Source organism: Antechinus flavipes, chromosome 2 (genome assembly GCF_016432865.1).
Source record: "Antechinus flavipes isolate AdamAnt ecotype Samford, QLD, Australia chromosome 2, AdamAnt_v2, whole genome shotgun sequence".
In the NCBI taxonomy this organism is placed as follows: Eukaryota; Metazoa; Chordata; class Mammalia; order Dasyuromorphia; family Dasyuridae; genus Antechinus; species Antechinus flavipes.
The window spans coordinates 76,050,610-76,075,885 of record NC_067399.1 but is presented as its reverse complement, the minus strand read 5'-3'; the positions used below and the strand labels follow the sequence as shown (position 1 = coordinate 76,075,885).

Sequence of the window (25,276 nt, the reverse complement as noted above, 5' to 3'; positions counted from 1 at the left end):
GAAATTTCGATGATAGGAGAAACTCTGCATTTCCTCTAGAACTCTGTCTCTGGGAGGATGGTCAGGGGGATTTTCTAGGGTTATCTTTTGTGCATCTTATCAGTTCTGGTCAGGTTTGATATCAACACATGCATGTGTGTGTATGTTATTCTTTGCATATTAGGTGAATCTGTAGTAGTCATTGCTATGCTTGTCCATTATTTTAGATCGAATGATAGTGACTACAGTAGTGATTGGTTCATAATTTTTATGAAAAAGAACTGTTTTTAGCAAACCAAAGATTCATAAACTAATCATAAGAAAAAAATATTACATTTTGTATGAAGGATGGAAATGTACAGAAATACAGTAGATACAATGTTGATTGGTGCATAAGAAACTATGTTCAAATCCCTTATCTGATATTGCTTGTGGGACGTTGTGAAAAAGCACAAAACCTCCCTGAACTTCAGTTTCCTCTTCCGGAAAAATAAGTGGGGTGTTTTAGATAGTTTCTGAGATCCCTTCCAGTTTTAAATCTATGACTGACCATAACGTGGGTAGTATCACACTACGCAGAGAAAAGTTAGAGAATTTGATGATTTACACATTGCAGTTGCTTGAAGTGGGCGAGGCATCGCCAGACTACAATTCCCAGAATCCTTCGAGCTGAGTTTATCCATGCGACCAGGCTTCATTTCCCACAAACCCACAGACAGAACCCCTTTGGGTCGGAGCCGCTGGGATCTTCCTATCCTTTCGGGACTGGACTGCGGTTTGCGGCGTCCTCTAGAAATCTTCGTTGGGGCGGGAGACAGGTGGCGGCGCAGGCGCAGGCCAAGTCTCGCGTGGGCCTGGACTTGCCGCCCCTTTGTTTTCCTGTCCGCTCCTCGCAGCTGTTCTAGTCCCGGGACCTGCGACCCTCGCGCCTGTTGCTCCCAGGCCCCGAAGGGAGGGTGAGAGCCCGACTAGGGAGATGGGGACACCCGGTCCCTGGTCGCCAAGTTGCGGGGACTCGTACCGGGCCTTCTCTGGACCCTCAGGAGGGAAGGGGACTGTGCGCGCGTGTGTGAGCGTATGAGTATGTGCGCGTATGTGAGTGTGTGCGTGCGCGCCAGGTGCGGGGCTGTATTCTCCCCTGCAGTCAGTCTGTCTGTCGGTCTATCAGCACTTATGTGTTGTTGCCTATCCTGGAGCGCTGTCCGGGGGACGCAGGAAAAAAACCCAAGCTGGCCAGATCTTTGCTAGCTCACCTAGAGTGTCTGGGGAGGTGGGGGGCGGGGATTGTGTGTGGGGGGTGGGGCTGTGTAATAAATACCTTCGTGCCCAGAACTATAGGTCACGAGGCCGGGGTTGGAGGGTGGGGCGAGGCGAGAGCCTGGAGTGCTAGTCTCTGTGACCCTCACACAGGCCTTCTCGAGTTTCACACGCCCCGTGGGCAGGCGGCCTAGTCAGTCCCTGCCCCGCCTACCACCCCCTCCGGGCGGAGCCCAGCCCCCAGATAATAAAAAGTGCTGGTGAGAGTTTTCCCCTCTTCCACCACAAGTGACCGCCTCTTGCATTTGGAGGTTGGAGGTTCTGATCCTCGGGCCCATGCACCTGCTCAGAGGTTTCGGGTTGGAAGGCTGGTGGCTGGGTAGGAGCTGGGCCTGGAACTCTTGGGGCTGAGGGGAAGCCTGATCCTTTTTCCAGGATCCATCATTTCCTGGAAAACAGCTGGGAAGCAAGCAGTGACCATGAAAGGTCTGGCCTCGTCGCTCGGGGAGAGAGGTGAGAAGTGGCAGGAGCATGTGGGAGCGCTGGGAGGGAATAGACTGAAGGAATCCAGACCCGTAGCTGATGACTCTTCTCACATCACACGCACTTGTGTGTCCTAGCTCTATGGAGTTCTCTGGGTTCCAAGTTGGTTACGTTGCCACCTCTTATCCATGCTGGCTGTGGAGTTACTTAGCCGTTTGGTTAAGAACAAGTGAAAAATGTTTTCCCCGTTCATCTAGTTGAGAGAAAGATATTTTTGAAAAGGAGCATTTACTAAAAAATAAAGGAATTAGAAACAAAAAGTTGATGCACAAAATCGTTGATATAGAGAAGTTTTTAGTGTGCAGCTTTTTGACCCAAATTGAAATCTTGCTTGAGAGTTGGCAGTCAACTTTCAATAGTACTCCAATCAACTCTGCCCTTCCCACCTCCCTTTTCTCAGAAGGTAGATGATTCAAAGGAGAGTCTGGGTTGGGAGATAATGCCCCAAATGTGTGGGGGAAAGGCCATTATATTTGTATATATCTCCTTTTTTTTTTTTTTTTTTTTTTTTTGGTCCAGATAAGAAATTTCATGGATATAGGAAATTCCCTGTTTTGTAAATTCTTTCTGGAGATAATGGATTGACAGTCTGAAAAAAATTGTCTGGGGAGTTAAAGACTCAGCAACTCTACTTTTTGTAGAATCCTAGAAGCAGAGACCATTCTCTTTTTGTCCTCTTCCTTGATAGGAAACATTCCAATCACCTAATTTTCTTTCAACTCTCTATTTCTTGAGGCTTATTATCATCTCTATTTGAATAATGGAAACCTGAGATTCATGTCAAATTGTTACCATTTTATAGTTACTTGGTAACACAATTAGGATCAGAAGTAAAAAGTGCTTCATCATGAGTGAGAGGATACGAGTTCAAAAAGCCAAGCTGATAAATATTTATTAGCTTTGAGATCTTGAACAAGTTGTAATTAAACTGTAATGTGATGTAGAGTTCATAATCTCTATGGTCCTCTATAAGTCTGTCGTATTGATTTGAATTTTTTAGTCTTTCCATATTACCCCTTTAATAGCTAACTTAATTTACATTTGATAGAATGTAAGCTCTAGGGGAACAAGGACTGTTTGAATAATTTGTCTTTGTATCATAGTACCTGGGATATTACCAGGTACATATTAAGTACTTTTTGGATAATTGTTGATTGCTTATTTGATTTGCTATAGGAGCAAATTCCTACTTCTCCAAATTCAACAAATTGATTCTACATATATTCTCTGATCCAGGAAAGGGATTAGAGTAATAATTAAATTAGACAGGAAAGCATAGAGAGTTTGGGTTACATATTCTGTATCACAAAGCATGTAGTAACACAGCTGTGTGTCCTTACACCCAGATTAAATAGGTTTCTGTGCTCTAGAACATGTTAGGAATACATGGATACTTTTAGCTTTCTCTGATTATAGACATGGATATGGCCAGAATTATCTTTGACCTACTTCTAAGGAGTATGTGGGTTACATTGAAATAGGATGTAATAATTTCAAGATTTTGGAATCTTATGTGTTAGAAAGGTATTTCTTCGTGATTCCCTTTTCTTTTGCCAGATATCCCTATTCAAAATTTTGTCTCCCTCCAAGAGAAGCCCACAGAAGAGCTGGGAAGATTGATATCTGGCCTGTCAAGAGCCAGAGCTCAGGTGAGTTGAGGATTTCTTTTCTTTATCTTAGGAATTCTGGGATTCAAGAAGGTTAAAACATTTTTTTTCCCCTTGTCCTGAGCAAAATCCTTTTCAGGAACATAAACCCAAAGTGTATTCTCCAGGATACAATAATATTTTGAATAATAGAGAATTTTCCAATTTACTTAATGCCTTCTTTTACTCAGTTTTTTTCTGTCCGATATCCTTTCTTATATACAACAGATTATGCAAGTCTACTACATGCATGCTAATGCCAATGATTGAAACAAAAGAAGTATAAGAAGAAATGAAGTCTTGCTCTAAATGAACTTGTAGTTTCATTAAGTTTATATTAGGATGGATGGTATCTAACTGCTCTTCTTTTTTTTTTTTTTTTAATTTAAAACTTTTGTTTCTTCCTTTCTTCCTTCTCCCTGCCCCTTCCTGCTTCTTCCTTTTCATCCCTCCTTTTTTTCTTCCTCCTGGCCTCATTCCTTTCCTTCTTTTCCTTCCTTCTTCTCTTCCCTTCCTTCATCCTCTCTCTCTCTTTTCCTTCCTTTTTTTGGGGGGGAGGGGGATGGTGATTACATTTTGAGTTTCAAACTGTTTCCTTCCCTCCTATGTGCTTCCATATAGTGATTCTTTCTTTGGATGATGGTTAGCATCTTTGTTTATAGGTCCTTTATATTTGATCATTTTCCCTTTCTGTTATTTTGGTCAACCTGATAGGTTTGAGATGGTATCTGAAAGTTGTTTTAATTTGCTTTTCTCTAATCAATAATGATTTAAAGCATTTTTTCCTATGGCTACATATATGTAGCCTTGATTTCATCTTCCCAAACTGCCTCCTCTTATCCTTTATCAACTGGGGAATGATTCATTCTTTTCTTTCTTTCTTTCTTTCTTTTTTTTTTTTTAATTATAGCTTTTTATTTACAAGTTATATGCATGGTAATTTTACAGCATTGACAATTGCCAAACCTTTTGTCCCAATTTTTCCCTTCCTCCCCACCCCTTCCCCAGGGTTGTCCAATACATGTTAAATGTCAGGTTGACCAATACATGTTAAATATGTTAAAGTATAAATTAAATACAATATAAATATACATATCCAAACAGTTATTTTGCTGTACAAAAAGAATCGGACTTTCAAATAGCATACAATTAGCCTGAGAAGGAAATCAAAAATGCAGGCAAACAAAAATAGAGGGATTGGGAATTCTATGTAGTGGTTCATAGTTATCTCCCAGAGTTCTTTTGCTGGGTGTAGCTGGTTCAATTCATTACTGTTCTATTGGAACTGATTTGGTTCATCTCATTGCTGAAGATGGCCCCATCCATCAGAATTGATCATCATATAGTATAGTTGTTGAAGTATATAATGATCTCCTGGTCCTGCTCATTTCACTCAGCATCAGTTGATGTAAGTCTCTCCAGGCCTTTCTGAAATCATCCTATTGGTCATTTCATACAGAAAAATAATGGTATGATTCATTCTTAATGAATTTGACACATTTCATTTTCTAACCTCTGGGAAGATTTTCCTGACAGTAAGCCTGGTTTTCCCTCTGCAGCTTTCAGCCAATGCTCCTAGTTCTGCCCTCTAAAGGTAGGCAGAATAAATTAAATCCCTCTTTCACTTGACATTCTTTCAAATAGTGTCATGTTCTCTGAGTCTTCTCATTTCTGGCCGAAATAGTCTTAGATCCTTTGGTTGCTTCTCATGTGTAATGATTTTGGGGTCCTTTATTATCCTGGCCACCTACCTGAATGCTCCCCAGTTTAATCAAGCCCTTCCTAAAACATAGCACCCTGAATTAAACACAATGTTCCAGGTTGGTACGTGATAAGGGTAGATGAAAGCACGTTTTCATGTTTCTAATCCTGGGCCCTTTCTTAATTCAGCTTAAGTCTGATTTAACTTTTGTGGCTATGTTAGAAGCTGACTATGTTGCTTCTATCTTTTTATTTTTTATGCCTAAAATAAATTTTTTTGCATATGGTTTTGAATATACTTAATAAATATTTATTGAATATGATTTTAGGGAGTAGTAGGAAATAGGTTGATTCTGTAGGATAAGGTCAGATTTTGGAGAGCCTTAAATGCTACCCTAAAGAGTTTGGAGTATATCCTAGAAACATTTGAATATTGATTTTTTGAGTATTTTTTAGAAGGCAGAGAGTTAGGAACTGAGGTGAGGGTAGAGGACAGAATGAGGAGGGTAGGTGATATGATGAAAGTAATGTACAGAAGAAGCAGACCCCTAAAATGATAAAAAGTAAGAAAATAATCAAAGATTAGTTTAGGGTGTCTACACATGAAGGTTGGCAGAATGGTGATCTTAGTAATAAAGATGGATATGACTGCCTAACTATCGTGAAAATAATTACCCAATTATGTAAAGAGTCCTTGAAACATTTTCTATAAGAAATGGCTTTCTCTCCTCAAGAATACCTAAATACTTTTCTTGATCTTTAGTAGAGTAACTTACTGCTTTTTTTAGAGGAATACTTCATTCCAATTGTGTTACACTTTAGCCCGAGATGAAAATTTGTTGTTGTTTTTCTAGTCTCTGCTTATTTCAACTTTATAATAGAATGCTCAAAGTATTTTAGATTTTCTTGTAATATTTCTCTTTATATCTGGATCATTTATCCATTTTGACTTTATCATGCTAAGTGGTATTTGCCAAATTCTGCCAGATTGCTTTCCAGTTTTCCCAATTTTTACCAAAAATGAATTCTTATTCTAAAAGTCTTTACATTTGTCAAACACTGGGTTAATATATTCCTTTGTTGCGGTGTGTTCCACTGCTCTATCTTTCTGTTTCTTATATGGTATTAGATAGTTTTGATAATTACTACCTTACAATATAGTTTAACATCTGGTGCTACAAAACTTTCTTTTATGGGTATTTTCCCATTAATTCCTTTAATATTTTTGACCTCCAAATGAATTAAATTGTTAGTTTCTCTAGCTTTGTAAACTATTTTTGTTAATTTAATTGGAGTGACATTAAATATATAGATTAATTTAAATAAGATTATAATTTTTATTATATTGACCCTGCCAACCTATGAACAATTAATATTTCTCCTGTCTGATTTTATTTTTGTTTGTATGGATACTGGGTCTGTTTTGATAGGCTTATTCCCAGATATTTTGTACTAATTAGAATTATTTTAAATGGGGTAACTCTAGCTATTTTTGCCAGTAGGATCCTCTTGTTGATATGTAAGAATGCTGATGATTTATGTGGGTTTACTTTATATCCTGCTACTTTGCTAAAGTTAGTCAATATTAATTATTTCACTTTTTAATTGAATAGCATTTTTCAAGCATATCATTATATCATTTGTAAAAAGTTTTTACCTCATTCTATTTCTAATATAAATCCCATTTGGTCATAATGTATAATCTTTGTAAGATGTTATTGTAATCTTTTAGCTATTATTTTATTTAGGATTTTTGCATCCATATTCAAAATAATGAAATTGTTCTATAATTTTCTTTCTCTGTTTTTGCTTTTCTTGGCCTGAGTATCAGTATCATGTTTGTTTTATGAAAGGAGTTTGGTAGATTAGGACCTCTTCTTTGCCTGTTATTCCATCTAATTCATTTAATACTGGAATTAGTTGGTCTCTAAGTATTTGATAGAATTCACTCATAAATCTGTCTGGTCTTGTTGCTTTTTTTCTTAAATCATTTATGGTATATTCAATTTGTTTCCTAAAATAGGCTCTATTTAGATAGTCTTTTCCCTCTATTAATTTAGACAACTTGTATTTTTGTAAGTATTTTTCCTTTTCACTTGTGTTAAATTTAATAGTGTATAATTGGGAAAAAATAACTCCTTGTAATATTATATACTTTGATTTCATCTTCTTTAGTGGTATATTTACCTTTTTTGTTTTTGATACTAGTGATTTGGTTTTCTTCTCTTTTTAAATAATATTTACCAATGATTTATCTTATTAATTTTTTTGTAAAAGCAACTCCTAGTTTTATTCATTAATGCAATTGTTTTCTTACACTCAGTTTTATTAACTTTGCCTTTTAATTTTTAGGATTTCCAATTTAGTGTTTAATTGGGGATTTAAAATTTATTCTTTTTACAGTTTTTTAATTGCATACTCAGTTTATCAATCAGCTTTTTTTTTAATTGATATAAGCAGTAAGATATATAATTTTTCCTCTGATTATTGCTTTTTCTGTATTCCATAGGATTTGATATATTGTTTCATTATTGTCATTTTCTTTAATGAAAATAATGATTGTGTTATTTGTTCTTTAACCCATACATTCTTTAAAAGTAGGTTGTTTAGTCTTCAATTAGTTTTTTTAATGTTTCCATGGTCCCTTGTTAGATATAATTTTTATTGCATAGTAATTTGTAAACAGCATTTAATATTTCCATTTTTCTTTTAGCTATACAATTTTGTGCTTTAATTTATGATCAGTCTTTGTAAAAGTAACATGTACCCCTGAGAAAAAGATATATTCCTTTGTATTTCCATTCATTTCTCTCCGGATATCTATCATATCTGCCTTATCTAAAATTCTTTTCACTTTCTTAACTTTTTTCTTATTTTTTTTGTTAGATTTGTTTAGTTCTGAGAGAAGATTAAAGTTCCCCACTTTTGGAGTATTACTATTTCACCAGTAATTCATTTAATTTTTCTTTTAAAAATTTAAATGCTATGGTATTTGTTGCATGTAAGTTTAGTATTCATATTGCTTCATTATCTATGGTATCTTTTGTCATAATGTAGTTTTGCTATTTATCTATTTTAATTAAGTTTATTTTAGCTTTGACTCTGATCTTATGATTACCATTCCTGTTGTTGTTGTTGTTTTTTTTTTTTTTTTGCATCAGCTGAAGCGTAATATGTTCTACTCCAGCCCTTTATTTTAACTCTATATCTCACATTTAAAGTATGTTTCTTATAAGCAGCATATTGCCAGATTCTCATTTTTAATCCATTCTGCTGTTAACCATTTTGTAAGTGAATTCTTCTCATTCATATTCAAAGTTATAATTACTCTTTGTATTTTCCTCCATTCTACTTTTCCTCATTATTGTCCTTTTTAGTCTCTTTTTTTACCTTTTTCCTCCTTTAGTTTGCTTCTAACCACTATTTCTGTATTCCATATTTTTGTAAAGAATCTCTCCCTTATCCTCTCCTTTAAGCCTCCTTTACCTTATTGTACTGACTCTTCTCAGGGTCCCTTCCTTTTATTCTCCTCCCACCTTCTAAAATCTTAATCTACACACTCTTTTAATACTCCCCTTTTTCTTGTTCCCTTACCTTCTTATTTCTTTATAAATTTATAAGAATTTTGTGTGTGTGTGTGTGTGTGTGTGTGTGTGTGTGTGTGTATACATATATATATATATATATATAGTTCCTTCTCTAACTTGTATCTGGTGAGAGTCAAGTCAAGTTCTGGCACTACCAATCTTTTGTCTCCATCTGATTCCACTATATCACTTCTTCCTTTCATGCCTCATTTGTTTGAGATAATTGTTCTTTTTGCCTTTTTCTACACACTTTTGCTTTTTAGAATCATATCATACTCAGCTCATCTCCAGCCTTTCTTTTCAACAATCCAATTATTAATGACAGTCTTAAGAATACATGTAAATGATAAACTGTTTGTTTTTATTGAATCTCGTATAATTGGTCTTTGATGTTTATATCTTATGGGTCCCCTGAATTTTATATCTAATTTTCTATTAAGTCCAACTCTTTTTGTGACAAAAACTTGACCATCTTTAAATTCATTGAATGTCCTTTTGGAGGGAAGTTCAGGATTATACTTAACTTGGTTGGGTAAGTTATGTTTGGCTGTAACTGCAGTTCTTTTGCTTTTCAATGTATCTAAGATCTTTGGGCTTTTAATGTAGCAGTTACTAGGTCTTGTGTAATTCTAATTGTGGCTCCACATTATTTGATTTTTTTTTCTTGTTGCTCCTAATAGTTTCTCTTAAATATAGGGATTTTAAAATTTGACTATGATATTTCTGTAGGTTTTTATCTTGGAATCTCTTTCAGGTGATAATTGGTAGATTTTTCTTATTTTTACTTTCCTTTCTTGTTCTTCAGGGCAATTTTCTTTAAATATTTTTTGTAATAGTCTATAAAGATTCTTTTTTTTTTTTTGATTGTAGATTTTAGGTAGTATTATTCTTATGTTTTCTCTTCTTCAGATACGTTTTATTCTTATTAGATGTTTCACATTTACTCCTATTTTTTCATTTTTTTGGTCTTATTATTTTTTGGTATCTTATAGTGTCATTAATTTCCCTTTGTTCAATTCTAGTTTTTAAGATTGTTCTTTTGTTTTTTCTAATTTTTCTTAATTTTAAAAATCCTTTTAAGGTTCTTCTAGAATTTATGACTATTTGATGTTACAATTTGGGATAGGAGTGTCTTTTATTGTTTCAGTCTCTTCGTCTAAAAATGAATCCAAATCTTCTCTATCCCCATGATAGTTGTTTATACTTGGATTCTTTCTGCTTTGCTTACTCATTTTTATTTTATTTTTTAATTTTTAACAGCTTATTTTAATCACCTCTAGTCCTGGTGTGTGGCAAATGGTACTTCTAGCCTCAAGTCCTTTTTACTGTTATTTTCTGAATTTTGTCCAGAGCTCAATCTTGGGACTCTTTCCCCCTCCATACCACAGTTAAATCCCCAGCCACATTATTCTGAAAATGCTCTTGTCCCCTGGGAACCCTTCAGTGGCTGTAATCTTTAGCTCTCCCCTTTGTCCTGGAACTGAAACCAAGAAGTCAGCTGTCCTGTAAGTGCTCACAAGTAGCATCATCCTTGCCACACTGTTTCTGTTTTGTTTTTTTTTAATTAAAGTTTTTTATTTTCAAAACATATGCGTGGACAATTCTTCAACATTAGCCTTTGCAAAATCTTGTGTTCTAATTTTCCCTCTCTTCCCTACCCCTTCCCGAGATGGCAAGTAATCCAATTTATGCTAAACATAGAAATATATGTTAAATCTAATATATGTATACATATTTATATAATTATCTTGCACAAGAAAAATCAAATCGAACAGGAAAAAAATGAGAAAGAAAAATAAAATGCAAGCAAACAGCAACAAAAGAGTGAAAATGCTATGTTGTGAACCACACTTAGTTCCTACACTCCTCTCTCTGGGTATAAATGGCTCTTTTCATCACAAGACCATTGAAAATGGTCTGAATCATCTCATTGTTGAAGAGAGAGACATTCCTCCGAATTGATCATTGTGTAATCTTGTTGCTATATACTAAGATCTGCTTCTGCTGTCTTCACTTAGCATCAGTTCATGTTAAGTCTCTCCAGGCCTCTCTATTCATCTTGTTGGTCATTTCTTACAGAACAATACTATTCTGTAACAGTCATATACCACATTTTACCCAACTGTTTTCCAATTGATGGGCATCCACTTGGTTTCTAGTTTCTTGCCACCATAAAAAGGACTGCCACAAACATTTTTACACATGTGTGCTCCTTTCCCTCCTTTAAGACCTCTTTGGGATATGAGCCCAGTAGTAACACTACTGGATCAAAGGATATGCACAGTTTGATAACTTTTTGAGTATAGTTCCAAATTGTTCTCCGGAATGGTTGGATCCATTCACAACTCCACTAACAATGTATCAATGTCCCATTTTTCTCACATCCCTTCCAACATTCATCATTATCTTTTCCTGTCATCTTAGCTAATCTGACAGGTGTGTAGTGGTACCTTAGAGTTGTAATTTGCATTTCTCTGATCAATAATGATTTAGAGCACCTTTTCATATGACTAGAAATGGTTTCAATTTCTGCACTCACTAGGTGTGTGCTGGTTCCTTTTCATCTTCCTCTGAGCAGCACAGTCAAGCCTGGCAAATCTCAGCATTATAGGGTGCTTTATTCTTCCCCTGCTGATTCCCTGAGGCTGAGGCTACTACCCTACTTAGCTGCCCCCAGAGCTTGTTTCAGAAGATAACTCTTCATTTAGGCCAAATCAGGGTTTCGGGTCTTCTGCAGTAGTCCTAAGAGGACTACTGCTGTGCTCCAACTCTTGTTTATTTTGCCCTCTAAATTCACCTTGAGATGCTATTTTGTCTTGTTTGTGAAGGAAATTTGGAGAGGTTGTAATTTTCTGACCTATTCTGCCATCTTCCCACAATTTTATCTCCTCTCTCTACCCATGGTGGTAGGGATTACTTCTAAAATAAAATAAAGACTTTCCTGTTTGGCATTTAAAATCCTTTCCTACCTGTTCTCCCTCCTACTTTCCAGTCTTGCTATATGTTATTCCCCTTCATATATTCTATATTCCAACTCAACTAGCCTCCTTGCTGTTTCTCCTTTCTTTTTCGACCACTTTCAGTTTAGTTTAGTTTTGATATTAAATATATTACAGATTTCTCTTGCTTTGTGAGAGGTCATTTTTAACAAGGTAAAACAGTTACATAAAAGTGATGACACAGTGACTTCTTGTGAAATTGTGTGCATCTCTATTACCTCCTGATCTTTCTTGAAAAATCTATTTTTCTTCTTTACATCCTTATCTCATTTGTAAAAAGGGCAAGAAGTAACCAAACTTCTTGTAACAAATATGCTTAGTCAAGTGAACAAATTACCCAGTGATAGTAAATAAAAATGTACATGTCTAATTCTGCATTATAAATCTATCATCTCTCTCAATGGATAGCATGTTTCATTATTGGTCCTTTGTAATTATGAATGGCCATTATAGTGATCATATTTATTAAAACTTCCAGAGCTGTTTGTTGTTATAGTGTTATTGTCGTATAAATTGTTCTTCTAGTTTTACCTATTTAATTCTTTTTTTAGTTTGTAAAATACTCAGTATTGATCATTTTCATAATAGTAATAGTCTCTGATTCTATTTGCTTTACTCTGTGTCAGTTCATATAAATTTTTCCATGTCTTCTTGAAATCATGCATTTCCTCATTGCTTACAAAAGCACAATGGTACTTCATTTGGTATATGCAATTATTGTATATTTTTTTAGTTACTAGTTTTTTGCCTCCACAAGGAGAACTTGTTTATTTTTGTATGTAATGGACATTTCTCTCATTTTCTGATCTCTTTTGTGGCTTTACACAGGCTTTCTTGAATGTCTAGGAATATTTCCCTCCTTATCTCTGCCTCTCAAAATCTTTAGTTTTTTCAAATGCTGCTTTGTAGATAAGTCATTTCCTGACTCCTCAGGAGCTAGTCCCACTATTTCCCAATTGCCTTTAATTTATTTTGTGTGTTAGTGAATTTATAAGAGCATATTAGTATGAAATTTTTAAGAATCAAATTTATCATCATGATAAGCTATTGTTTATGTATGCTAGGATTTGCAATTTTTATTTTGAGAAATTATCAGGATCTTTTTAAAAATATATTTAGAAGTCAATATTTTTATTTTTTATCAGTAGAAATTTTCAGTAACATATTGTTTTGTTTCATGAAACCTCCAGATATTTCAGGAATCTAACATCCAAATACTAGTTACTACATCAGTTAAAATAGATGTACCAAAAAAAAAAAAAAATGGGGGAAAAAAAAAGAAAAACATGTACAAATAAATACTCATACCCCTAAGATACAGATACTTATATCAGAAAAACAAAACTAAAACATAATTAGAGTTGAACAATTTGAGCATTGGGAGAACCTTTTAGGCCTCTAGAATGATCTATATATACATGAAAGAAATCTTACTCTAACAAAACTAACAAGTAGTTATCCAGTTTCTGTTTGAAGAACTCCACTTCATGAGGCATCCTATTCCTCTTTTGAACAGCTATAATAAAGTTTTTTCTGACATCAAGCCTAACTTGACCACTTTATAACTTCTACTTATTGTTTCTGGTTTTGCCCTTGGGATCTTCTCATTTCTCCTCAAGAATATTTTGGAAAATGGTTGAATAGAAATGTCTTTGATATTTTAGGAGTCATTGACTTTCAAGGATGTTGCTGTGAATTTCACCCGGGAAGAGTGGAGGCACCTGGACATTGGTCAGAGGGACCTATACAGGGAAGTTATGCTGGAGAACTATAGGAACCTGGTCTCATTAGGTATGATAGTGATTTGATATTCAGAAACTGTATTTATGTTTGCAATTGTTAAAATGTGTAAAACTTCTAAAATCTTTACTGAATTTAAGCTTGAGTTAAATAAATCGCAAGTTCTCTTTTGGGTAACAAAAAGAACATTTCTCTTATCTTTTATTAGATTATGATATTGTTTTTTGGCTAACAGATGAAAGGCCTTTATGGCATGGAAATTAAAATGGGAAACTAGTTTGTATGTCTGTGTGATGTTTTATCTCATTAATTCTTCAGCGTCTTTCAGAAGAACCTGGAAATGAACTCTGGAATTATTCTTTGTTCCATAATAAACATTCAATTTCTGTCTTTCTTTTTGAGTAGGGCATCACATTTCCAAACCAAATATGATTACCCAGTTAGAAAAAGGAAGAGAGCCATGGATGATAGAAAGTGGAACCTCAAGATGCACTTGTTCAAGTAAGTGGAAAGTAAAACTCCCCTCCCTCCCAAACTGCACTCCTTTCCCCCCAAACCAGAAATTTCAGGGAAATGAGAGACAAGATAGGTAAATCATAAATGAATGGAAAGAGCTATTCTCAAAGCCTGTGGAAACTTGATATTTACTATTTTCCACCACTGCCCTGGACTCCACCTCAAAGTATTGGAGAAGCTTAGAGTTGGAAGTAATGTCAGAAATCACTTTAATTCTATACCCAATTCAAGAATCTCTTCTGATAAGTGAGCACTTCCAGGGACAATGCTTATTCCATTTTAATTGCTAGAGAATTCTTTATATTGTGTTCAAATCTTCCTTATGAGTTCTACTCTGATCTTGTTTTACTATATATAAAGATGGAAGCCTAATCTTCTTCCTCATTATAGCCCTTCTCATTTTTGAAGATTACTTGTGGGAAGAATGATAACTTTCCTCATGCTTTTTTTGATACTTTCCTCTGGTATCAGAAGAGGTATTATTTATCTTCTTTAAACTGAACATTTCCTGTAATTCCCATCGCTTCTTGCCTTCTTGACCTTTTGATTCTTGTCTCATTCTCTGGCATCTTCTTTCTTGACTGTTTTTCCCTCTCTTTCACTTCTTTCACAGCTGATCTCTTTAGTCTTACAGCCTTTCCTTAAAGGCTTCCATTTCCATTGTCTTCGGAATCCCTTCCATATGGCCCTTTCCTCCACATTTTCCAGAACAGTTAATGTAAATATCTTCACTGATTTTTTTTTTTCTTGCAGAAGTTATCTTTTCTGAATCTTCACATACCTTTTATTTGAGATGTTGAGTACTGGCTTGAATTTTTCTTTCTTTGTGCAACAACACACTATCTTGCAGTTAATTTAAACATTTTGACATGAAGGTCTGCAGTTAATGGAAAGTACTTGATCAATGAGAAGCACACCAACTAAACAACCAACATTAACAGCCAATAGCATTCTAGCAAAGTATGTTCTGGGATTTAGGGATTTGCAGCTGTTATTGAGAAGTAATATGGCATTATAATTTCAAGTCATTAAGGAGCAAGGGTCCTGGCATTATGCAACAGAGCCAAAACTATGCGTTCCTTAGCTTCTGTCAACATATTAGATCTGTTTTAATCAGTGTCTTGTTTTGGCAGGGTCTGACACTGGTAATACCCATTGTTATACTCCTCCACTTCACTTTCTCTCACCTCTTCCCAGCATGCTGGAAAGGGTATTTTGCAGAGTACAGACTGTGTATGATTCTGTAGCTGAGATGCTTGTGCAGAACTTTGGACCTGGAGGAGCCCCACCACTGCAGTGTCTTGGATCCTTTCCTCAGCTGACCCTTTGTGAGTTTTTGTGTCTACTTCTGGGTCAGCAGTTCTGGTGTTGGTACTCAGGAGATATGTTGTATCCTTTTCCTGTGACACAGGGGGACTCCTTGGGGGAAGGCTCTTTCTAATTTTTCTCTTTCTTTGGGTGATTGGAAGAAATCAGGGAAGTGGTTTAAACTCATCAGTTTGGGATGGGCAATGGATACTACATTAGGCTAATTTTGGTGACATCTGTGAGGCTAACTTGGGAAAGAAGAAAATTCTTTTTCATGTATTGCTGTAGTTTCTTCTTATCTCTTTCTATTTCCTTTTTCCTCTTTTTTTTTTTTTTTTCAGACATCTAATTTTAGGCATCCCTTAATGCTTTATTATTAGCACTCTCTCTCTTCCTACAGAAATATAGGATTCTTTCTATGTTGATAACTCAGAGATATATTTCTCTCTTGGCTATAGCCTCTATATTTCAGGATTATCATTTAAATTACTTATAAAACATTTTTACTTGAATTCCTGTTGTCTGCTGAACTCAACATGTGAAAAATCAAATTAATTTTACATTCTAGCTCCAGTCTAGCACCCATTCTGAAATACTACATTTCTGATTTAGGGTACCACTAGACCAGCTTTCAAATAGGATTCAGTTTGAATACTCCTTATCTTTGCCTTTTTCGTTCAATCTGTTTCCAGTTTTTCTGTTTACTTTCTTTGAAACAATTTCCCCAAGGTTTATCCTTTAGTGTCCATTCAGCCACCAACCATATAGGCATAGTCCATATCACTTCATAATTGGATTTATGAAATTCTTATTTAGCCTCCCAAATAATTCTCTTTTGTTCTGCTGATAGACCTAAATGACTTCTAAGTTAGCACAATTAATGTAGCTATTAACTTGCAACTCTGTAAAGATTACATAGAAAACAGGAATAGAAACACTACCTCTGTGCCCTGGACTGATAAGGAATATCTGAACCTCAAGTACAAAAGCAGCTGAAGCAATATAGTAGCTTTTTAGAATTAAGGAAGTAGAGGACAGAATGGATATTGGAGTTTCTTTACCCTATTGTTAACCTAATTCAAAAGTTTAAAGCGCCTTCCTGTTGGAGAGTTTGGTGTTTGAGTGTGGATTATAACTTATTATAACAACCTATTGTAAATTTTTACATTTAAATTTTATTTTGCTTTATTAGTCCCCAAATAACTTTTCTTCCAGTAAGTATTATTATTGTCTTCTGTAGAAGCCATGTCTTTCTACAACTGTGGTTTTGAAGATGTTCTGTATTTGTGAAACACCTTCCTTTCTGCTTATCCAAACCCTTCCCACCCTTTAATGCCTACTTATGTTTTATCTCTTCCTTAAAACCTTGCTTTACTGTCTATTTTCTGGACTTCTAGACCAGTTATACTCCACATGATATAATAAAGTTTTTAATAACTTCATACTGTACTTTAATTCTTTGAAAGAGCCATGATAATAGTAAAACTTCCTAAACTCCTTGCAAATTGAAACCTATTCATGGCTTCTCACTATTGAGATTCTTGCCCATATCCTTCCACAAATTCATTTCAATTCCATATCCATTTATTAAGTGACAGTGCTGAGGATAAGAAATTAATCTGTGCCTGTTATCCAGGATCAGCATGTATGACATAAAATACAGGAAAATTGAGGAGAAAGAGAATACTAACTACTAGGGGGGAATTGGGGAAGGTTTTACAGAGGAAGTTTGAAACTTGAAGGAAGAATTTTGAGAGACAGATGAAGAGGGAATACATTTTAGGAATGAAGGCTGGCTTGTGAAAATGAAAAGAGATAGGAGATGGACTATCAAGTTCAGGGAATAGCTAGTAATCTAGTTAGGGTGGAATATAGTATTTGTGAAAATAATTGTTAGGAAGTCATGTTGAACTACTTGAATAAGAATTGTTTTTAATTTTGTTGGTATCTCCTGGGCTTAGGAGATCCTTAGCACTTAGTGAGTCCTTAATAAATGCATGGTGATTAATGACAATGACTGTATCCAGTAATAATGGTAGGTAGGAGCCAGGTTGTGGAGATCTTTAATTGCCAAGGTATCTTATCTGTATCTTATCCTACAGACAATGAGGAGCTAGTCAATATTTTTGAGCAGAGAAGTAATATAGTGCTACTTGTACCTTACATAAATTATTTTGGCATCTATGAGAAAGTTAAATGGGAAGTAGGAGAACTTGGAAACAAGGAAACCGTTTAGGAGGCTATACTAGTAGTTCAGGTAAGGGGTTATGAGGGTCTGAAATAGCATAATAGTTATATAAGTGGAGAGATGCTATATAGGGCAGAATTGACCAATCTTAGCAACTGATTAGAATAGGTTTTGAGGGTGAGGGAAGAGTCACAGCTGAGATAATGAATCTGAATGATTTGAATAATAGTGTTCTCCTAGATAGAAATAAAGAAAGTTGAAGGAGAAGGTTGTTTTAAACAAACTGAATTTGAGATGCCTATGGGAGATCTTGATGGAGATGTCAAATAGGCAATTGGAGCTGGAGTTCAGTATCATGTTAGATATATTAGTATCATTTACAAAAATTGTAAAGTTTAACCCATTGGAGTTGAAATCTTGAGGGGAATTTATATAGAGAAAAAAAAAGGGACTAAGAGTCCTGAAGAATGTCCATGCTAAGAATGCAGTGATGATTAAGAAAATAGGGAGTAGTAGATGGATAGGAAAGAGAATTTCTTGAAAGTGAATGGATCAGAATGTTTCAGAAGGTAAGGGTAATCAGTAGAATGAAAAGGTTTAGAGTTCAAGTTAGTTAAGTTAATGGATTTGCCTTTTATGGTGGAGACCTCCTAGATATTTATTTCATAGTTTTTATTGTAACAGGTTTTCTTTCTGGTATTCTTTACTTTTATTACATGATTGATCACCTCCCTTTTTTAGTCAAAGAAATGATATTAATTTATCTTTTATAATCTATATCCTATAACTTCCTATATTCTTTAATTTTTATGTATGTTAGTCTTTAACAAACATGTGTTTTCTTCTAAGAAATAAGAATCTAATTGGAAATACAAGACAGATAACACATAAAATTTTTAAATATTAAATATTTAAATAATATTTAGGTAACATTAAAAGGAATAGTATATGATTGGTTGACAAAGTAGTTGATATAATCAATCAGCAAGTATTTATTAAGAATTTTGTTTATGCGAAGCTTTTTCTATGTAGTGAGGATACTAAGGTAGACAAAAAAAGTCCCTGACTTCAAGGAGTCTTGTCTAATAAGGGAAAAAACCACATACATAATATTTTTATAGGTTTACCAAAATACATGAAGACTAAATGGAAGTCACCTTATATAGAAAGGTTTTAATAGTTGGGGGACTAGAAAAGCCCTCTAAGAGAAGATAACAGTTGAGCTGTGAAACCAGGGATTTTAAGAGGTATGAGTTACAAGGGAGAACACTGCAAAAGCTCAGAGATGGGAGAGTTTGTCATGTTTGAGGAATAGCAAATAGGCTAGGTTTACTAGATAGAAGATTGTTTAGAGGGGACTGATATGTAAAAAGACTGGAAAGATAGGAAGGAACCAGGTTGTAGACAAATTACTTCATATTTAATTCTTGAAGTAATAGGGAACTATTGGTTTTTTGGGGAGAAGGGTGAAAGTATTTCTCTGTAGCATGGTTAGAACTATATTTTAGGAAAATCACTTTGGTAACTGCACGTATGGGAGTGGGAAGCGTCTTAATGCAAGGAGACCAATTAAAATTATTATGGTAGTATAAGTCAGAGGTGGTAAGGACCTAAATTATGGAGGAGACTATATGAATTATTGTGAAGATGAAAGATAAAGATTTAGTAACTAATTGGATATGTGGGCTGAGTAAGGGTGAAGAGTCAAGGATGATAGACTTGGAGCTTATGCAACTGGGAGAATGTTAGTGTCCTTGCCAGTAGTAGAAGAGTTTAGAAGAGAGTTTTGGAAAAGATAAATTTATTTTGGATATGTTAAGTTTAAGATGCTCATAGGATATCCACTAAAAATATTGGTGATGCAGTATAAGAACTAAGGAGAGAAACCAGAATTAGGTATATAAGACTTGAGAATCTTAATATAAATCATTTAAGGAAATCAATTCAGGATATATTTTTGAATGCCTTCTGTGTTCAAAATCTTATGCTACATTTTATGGTCAGTATAAAGAAGAATAATATATTACCCTTGTCCTCATGGAGCATGCAGCCTATTACAAGTAATCAGATGTGAATGGATATAGTTGTCATAGAAGGCATAATGTTAAAAGGGAAATCTATGGACAAAATTGAACATAAAGGGATTTTTTTTTTTTTTGTTATTGTTTTTGTTCTTTGAGTTAGTAAAACATAAACTGAACTCCAAAGGTGTTTAGAATTTGAACAGTTGAAGAGAAAGGGAAGAGCATGTTTTAAGTGAGGAGTTGGGGGGAACCATGTTTGGGGTCATTAAGGTATTGACTTGGCTAGAGTATAGAGTACTTGTGGAAGAACGCAATATAAATTTCAGTAGAGTTTTGAAGGCTTTGTTTTGTAATATGCACAGGTTGAGGACTGAAGACACCATCTTTTAGCCATTAAAGGTTTTGCAAAGAGGCATGCCATGTTGTAAAAAAGTGTTAGAGGGAGAAGAGCAGCTAGGTGGTGCAAGGGATAGAGCACTGGCCTTGGTGTCAGGAGGATCTAAGTTCAAATCTAGGATGCTTAGTAACTTTTGACCCTGGGCAAATCAACCCTCATTATCTCACAAGGAAAAAAAAAAATTGGATTGGGAATCGGGAGAGACTTGAGCTGAACATTTTTCTCACCATAACCTAATGAAGTATTTCAAAAATTATTACCTTCATTTTGTGGATGAAGAAACTAAGACTGATAGACTAAGTGAGTTGCTCCAAGATCATACAGTAAATATCCAAGGTAGGATATTGACTGAGTGTAAGAGACTATCCTAGACTCTGGAATGAAATAGCTTATTTATGTAGTGTTTTATAATTTGAAAAATAATTTACCTTATATTAGAAGTTATGATGTTTTCTGAGCCATAGACCTCTTGAGCAGTTTGGTGAAACCTTTAGTTTCTCAGAACAATGTTTTTAAATGCATACAATAAAATTTATAGGATTATAAAGAAAACTAATTAATTGAAATATAGTTAATATTTTTCTAAAAGTTTACAGACTCTATGTTACGAACTCCTGCCTTAGATGATCTTATTTAATACTTAACAAAATCCTGTGAAATATAATCTATAGCTAGGTAGTTACTAGAGATGAAGAAATTTGTGTTCACAGAGATAAAATTGCTTTTGTAGGATTATATAGCTGGCTTCTCAATTGTCTGACTTCAAATTTGGTGTTCTTGCTACTGTTTCAAAGTGAAATGATGAAGGACTGATAATTTGATGCCAGACTACCACCTTTAATCTTGATTCTTTGCCTTGATATGTTCTTCTAGCCATATCCCCTGTGCTTAAAAATGGTCATTATATCAATCAGTCTGGTTTGGTGGATTCTTTATGTTCCCCTTTCTTGTTGCATTAGTTTTACCTATAACCAGTTCTATCTTCCTTTATTGTTATTCTTTTCCCTTTTTCTTCCCAGAATTGCTAAGAACATTTTACAGAGTGGAAAAAACCAGATATGCCTTATACTTATTAGCACTATAATTTTTCCATTCTCATTGCGTTTCATTTCTTTCAGACAGGGAAACTAGGCCTGAAGCCAAAGATTCAGCTCCAAAGGAAGGCATTTCCAAAGAGAACTCACACCAGGAAGGAATCACCATGAGTGGTCTCTGGTCTTCCAAAGTAGGAAAAACCTGGAAATGTGATAGTCAGTCAAATTGTCAACAGGGAATCCAGGAAAGACAAGTGAAACAAGTGGAAGTTACCCAGAAGAAAAACCTCACTGAGAAGAAATTTCCTAAATCTAATAAATTTCGAGTAAGCTACAGTCTGCACTCTGCTACGGCTTCTCAGGAAGTTTCTGTGGGACAGAATTGTCATAAATGTGACATGTGCAGAAAGAACTTCAAAGAGAATTCTGGCCTAATTAAACATAAGAAAATTTGTTCAGGGAAGAAACGCTTTGAATGTAATGAATGTGATAAAGCTTTCAGCCAGCGTGCACACCTTATTCAGCATCAGAGAATTCATACTGGAGAGAGACCCTATGAATGTAATGAATGTGGTAAAGCTTTTAGACGGACTATAGACCTTACTCAACATCAGAGGATTCATACTGGAGAAAAGCCCTATGAATGTAATCAGTGTGAGAGAGCTTTTAGCCAGCGTGCACATCTTATTCAACATCAGAGAATCCATACTGGAGAGAGACCCTATGAATGCAGTGAATGTTCAAAAGCCTTTAGCTGGAGTACACATCTTACTGAACATCAGAAAATTCATACAGGAGAGAAACCCTATGAATGTAATGAATGTGGAAAAGCCTTCCGAAAAAGTACAGATCTTAATCGACATCAAAGAATTCATACTGGAGAGAAACCCTATGAATGTAGTGAATGTGAGAAAGCTTTTAGCCAGCGTGCACATCTTACTCAACATCAGAGGATTCATACTGGAGAGAAACCCTATGAATGCAATGAATGTGGGAAAACCTTCAGATGGAGTACACACCTTACTCAACATCAACGAATCCATACAGGAGAGAAACCCTATGAATGCAATGAATGTGGGAAAACTTTCCGTCGGAGTACTGAACTTACTCAACATCAAAGAATTCACACTGGAGAGAAGCCATATAAATGTAATGAATGTGAGAAAGCCTTCAGCTGTAGGACACACCTTATTCATCATAAAAGTACTCATAGTGGAGAGAAACCTTATGAATGCAATGAATGTGGTAAAACCTTCAATCGTAGTTCATCGCTTACTCAACATCAGAGGATCCATACTGGAGAGGAACCCTAAACCTGATGTAGATATGGAAACACTTCTTATGAGAGATGAATTGTTGCATCAGAAATTCACATTTGATGAGTGCTAAAATATAGGCATTTGATATTTGTTTGCTTTTAAGAATAAAAAAGTAACATGACCAGCATTATAGCCAACCCAGCCTAAAAAAGAAGATAACATACTAGAATATAAAAAAGTACACCAATTTAAGGTCAAAAACTCTAGGTTTGATTTTCCTGGCTTTCCCTGGCTTTCTTGACACTGCAGCTCATGGTGACATTTTTTCCCTCACCCTTCTATCCTGTTTCTTCCCCCTTCCCTCCCACTGGCCTATAATTATATTTAACTGGCTGAATCTATGACTTCAAATTTTTGTTGTCTCTGTGTGGTGTAATTCCTTTGCTCCCTGAGTTTTATTTCCTACTTTCACTTAATTATTGAATATTTTGGTTCTGGTGCCCAACTTATTCTTTCTTGCATTGAACTATATTTTTTACTGAGGCAAGCCTGGCTATTAAGTGTTGGCTTGCTAGATTGGCTGATTGAATATAACAGAGAACTCCTCTGGGTGTATGAAAACTTTCAGCCAGAATATTTTACTCAATATCAGAAAAATCGATATCAGAAAGAAACAAAAGCATACTGAATATATGAAAAGGACTTCAGAATCAGCTCAACTTTTGATAAATGTTATTGTGTTCATATTGGAGAGAATTTCTATGAAGATAATGTTTGAAACCCTTCTGCCAGAGTATATACCTTACTTAACATCAAGGAAATTATACTGATGAGGAATTCTATGTATACAGTGATTAAAAGCTTTCAATTATAGTTTATCCCTTATCTTTCAGTGGAGAGTAACCATGACAAAGATTCTGAAGAAGGGAAATTTTTCAGACTTAATCCTTAGTTCATTAACTTGCAGTCAAGATATCAATTTGTCACCCATCAACTCTGATTTTATTTGGTATATTTTAAAGTATGGGCTCAGCATTAGTGTGTTATCTTCCATAAGTAACCAGCCTAGGTAAATTCTGTGAAGGTCTTTACCAGAAAGTTGACTACCAGGTGAAAAATTAATTTGGTCACAAAACTCATGAAGATGAAATGTAGGATTATAGACTGCAATATTGAAATCATTGATCTATGAAAAACTGGTGTATTTTAAAGACGCTTTTTTTTTCCTTTTAAAAAAATTTCTTTAAATATAAATAGACTGCTGTCAGCTAACAGTAGAATTTTGCAAATCTGAGTGTGCTGGTCTGTTTACTTAGAATAACCCTTAAGTTTAAGATTTCTGGAAAATGTAGGAATATGAGTGTAAAGCAACTAAAGCTTTTGAAACAACAGTGGGTCTGTAAAGAAACTTTTCAGAGCAAAGAACTGAACAGTCTGTTCTTACATTTGTAGTAGGTTCCCTTACAGGAAAATTAAAATGATTTATATTTAGTATTATTATATTTAGTATTATTATAAGAAAGCAATGTTAAAATGTAGGGTTGGGATTCAAGATTCCTGACCAGATGACTGTTGTCCAAAGTTTTTTATAGAAATGATTACAAATACTATATTTAATCTATTATAAATGCTATAGATGCATGATACCAAGTTTTCTAAAGTGTATATAAGTTGTTAAATAGGACAACTCAGTGATGTATCATTTAAAATTGTATTTTATATGAAAAATTTATTTTTGTGCAGACCATTGATTTCATTAATTGGAGAACTCCCTTTGTAGACTCTAACCCTAATGATGCAGATCAACAACTTGTTTTTAACTTGAATTTGTCATGAGATACTTGGAAAATTGAGAGAGAATGATTTGTCCATGATTACATAGTATGTTCCAGAGGCAGGTCTTGAATTTAAGTCTTCTGAATCCTAAGACCAGCTACTCTGTCTACTACTTATTACTTTCTCTCTGGCTTCTTTATTATTCCTATATTATTTTATATGGCAGCAAATCAGAAGGTGAAGGAACCTTTTCCCTATAGTCATGAAATTCAGAAGGACTTTTGGGGATATGTTTAGATACTTCTGAAAGGCTTTTGGGAAACATAAGAAAAATTTGATGACCTTTCAAAAAACTGATTCAGAAACTTTATTTTTCTATCCTTTTTTATTCACTATAAATTTTCTTCTTTTAACAAGCAAGAGTGATTTAAGTGAGAACATAGCATAATGGAAACAGTTTGCATCAAAGAATTAAACTCATGCCTATGTAGTTGTGGGCAAATTATAGCCTCTCAAGATCCTAGGCAACTTTCTAAGACAGCAAATTGCAGAGTTGATTAGTAGAAGAAATCTCTCTTAGGGAATACCTTACATTGCTGAAATCACAAGTCTTTCTGATTCTTGGCATTTGAGATCAAATTATTTATTCTAATTTGAAAGTACAATGCCTTTCTGTAATTTGAGATATCATCTTATAAGTTTCATCTTTTTCTTTGTTATGCCTCATCAGTGATTGAATCGATGGTTATGATTGAAGACAGCTCACAAGTTATAAGAAAACAGTGCTTATTATTGTTATGCGTGAACCCTCTAGAAATTGATTTTTCCTTTCCAACCTTTTGTCCCTTGTTTTTATTATATTTGTGGTATATTTGTGTGGGTTTAATGCTTATGGAATAGTTTAGTTCATTTCCCCATGTTAATGCTTTTCCTTTTAACTGATTTTTATTATAGATTGTTCTCTTTATATTGTTGAAATACTAACCTTGGTTTGTTTGCAGACTTTTGCTCATTTGGAGTGTTGTTTTTCCTTTTGAACTGTGACAGTTTTTTGCTTTATCCATCTGACTTCTCCATCCTCCTTTGTGGATGGAAGGAGTATGTTAATCCCAGGACTTTTAGTAGATACAGAGAAATGTATGAAACATATCACCACATGTCAGGCACAGGTAGATTGAATATGATGAGAAAATGGCAGGTCATATGGAAAGATGATAAAAAATCCTTAGTTGTAGGAGCTGTTGCAACAGTTTTTTCAAAGCTGTTTCTTAGATAAATTTTCAGAGTTCTTGTAATTTCTGAGATTTTGACTTTGATGAATT

The 25,276-nt window shown here is 34.7% G+C and overlaps 1 protein-coding gene across 2 annotated transcripts; it reads left to right on the top strand.

The window, feature by feature from the left end:
• The first annotated feature begins 773 nt into the window (after positions 1 to 773).
• Positions 774 to 24,956, top strand: LOC127547959 (zinc finger protein 501-like). 2 transcript variants are annotated; one of them, XM_051975092.1, is made up of 6 exons: positions 774 to 935; positions 1,672 to 1,749; positions 3,337 to 3,428; positions 13,377 to 13,503; positions 13,858 to 13,953; positions 21,004 to 24,956. In XM_051975092.1, the coding sequence occupies exons 2-6, from the start codon at positions 1,716 to 1,718 to the stop codon at positions 22,230 to 22,232; spliced, it is 1,578 nt and encodes a 525-aa protein (XP_051831052.1). In that variant the 5' UTR covers positions 774 to 935; positions 1,672 to 1,715; the 3' UTR covers positions 22,233 to 24,956. The 2 variants fall into 2 exon arrangements, with proteins under 2 accessions (XP_051831052.1, XP_051831053.1); XM_051975093.1 differs by lacking the exons at positions 774 to 935; positions 1,672 to 1,749; positions 3,337 to 3,428 and adding an exon at positions 15,166 to 15,296 and having other exon boundaries at positions 13,405 to 13,503.
• Positions 24,957 to 25,276: the final 320 nt, after the last annotated feature.

What these genes read in the sequence shown, in the direction of transcription:
- LOC127547959 (XM_051975092.1), top strand. Translation starts at nt 1,716, where the DNA reads ATGAAAGGTCTGGCCTCGTCGCTCGGGGAGAGAG. An exon ending in CTCGTCGCTCGGGGAGAGAG is followed by an intron (nt 1,750 to 3,336) that starts GTGAGAAGTGGC and finishes TTCTTTTGCCAG; the next exon opens with ATATCCCTATTCAAAATTTT. An exon ending in TAGGAACCTGGTCTCATTAG is followed by an intron (nt 13,504 to 13,857) that starts GTATGATAGTGA and finishes CTTTTTGAGTAG; the next exon opens with GGCATCACATTTCCAAACCA.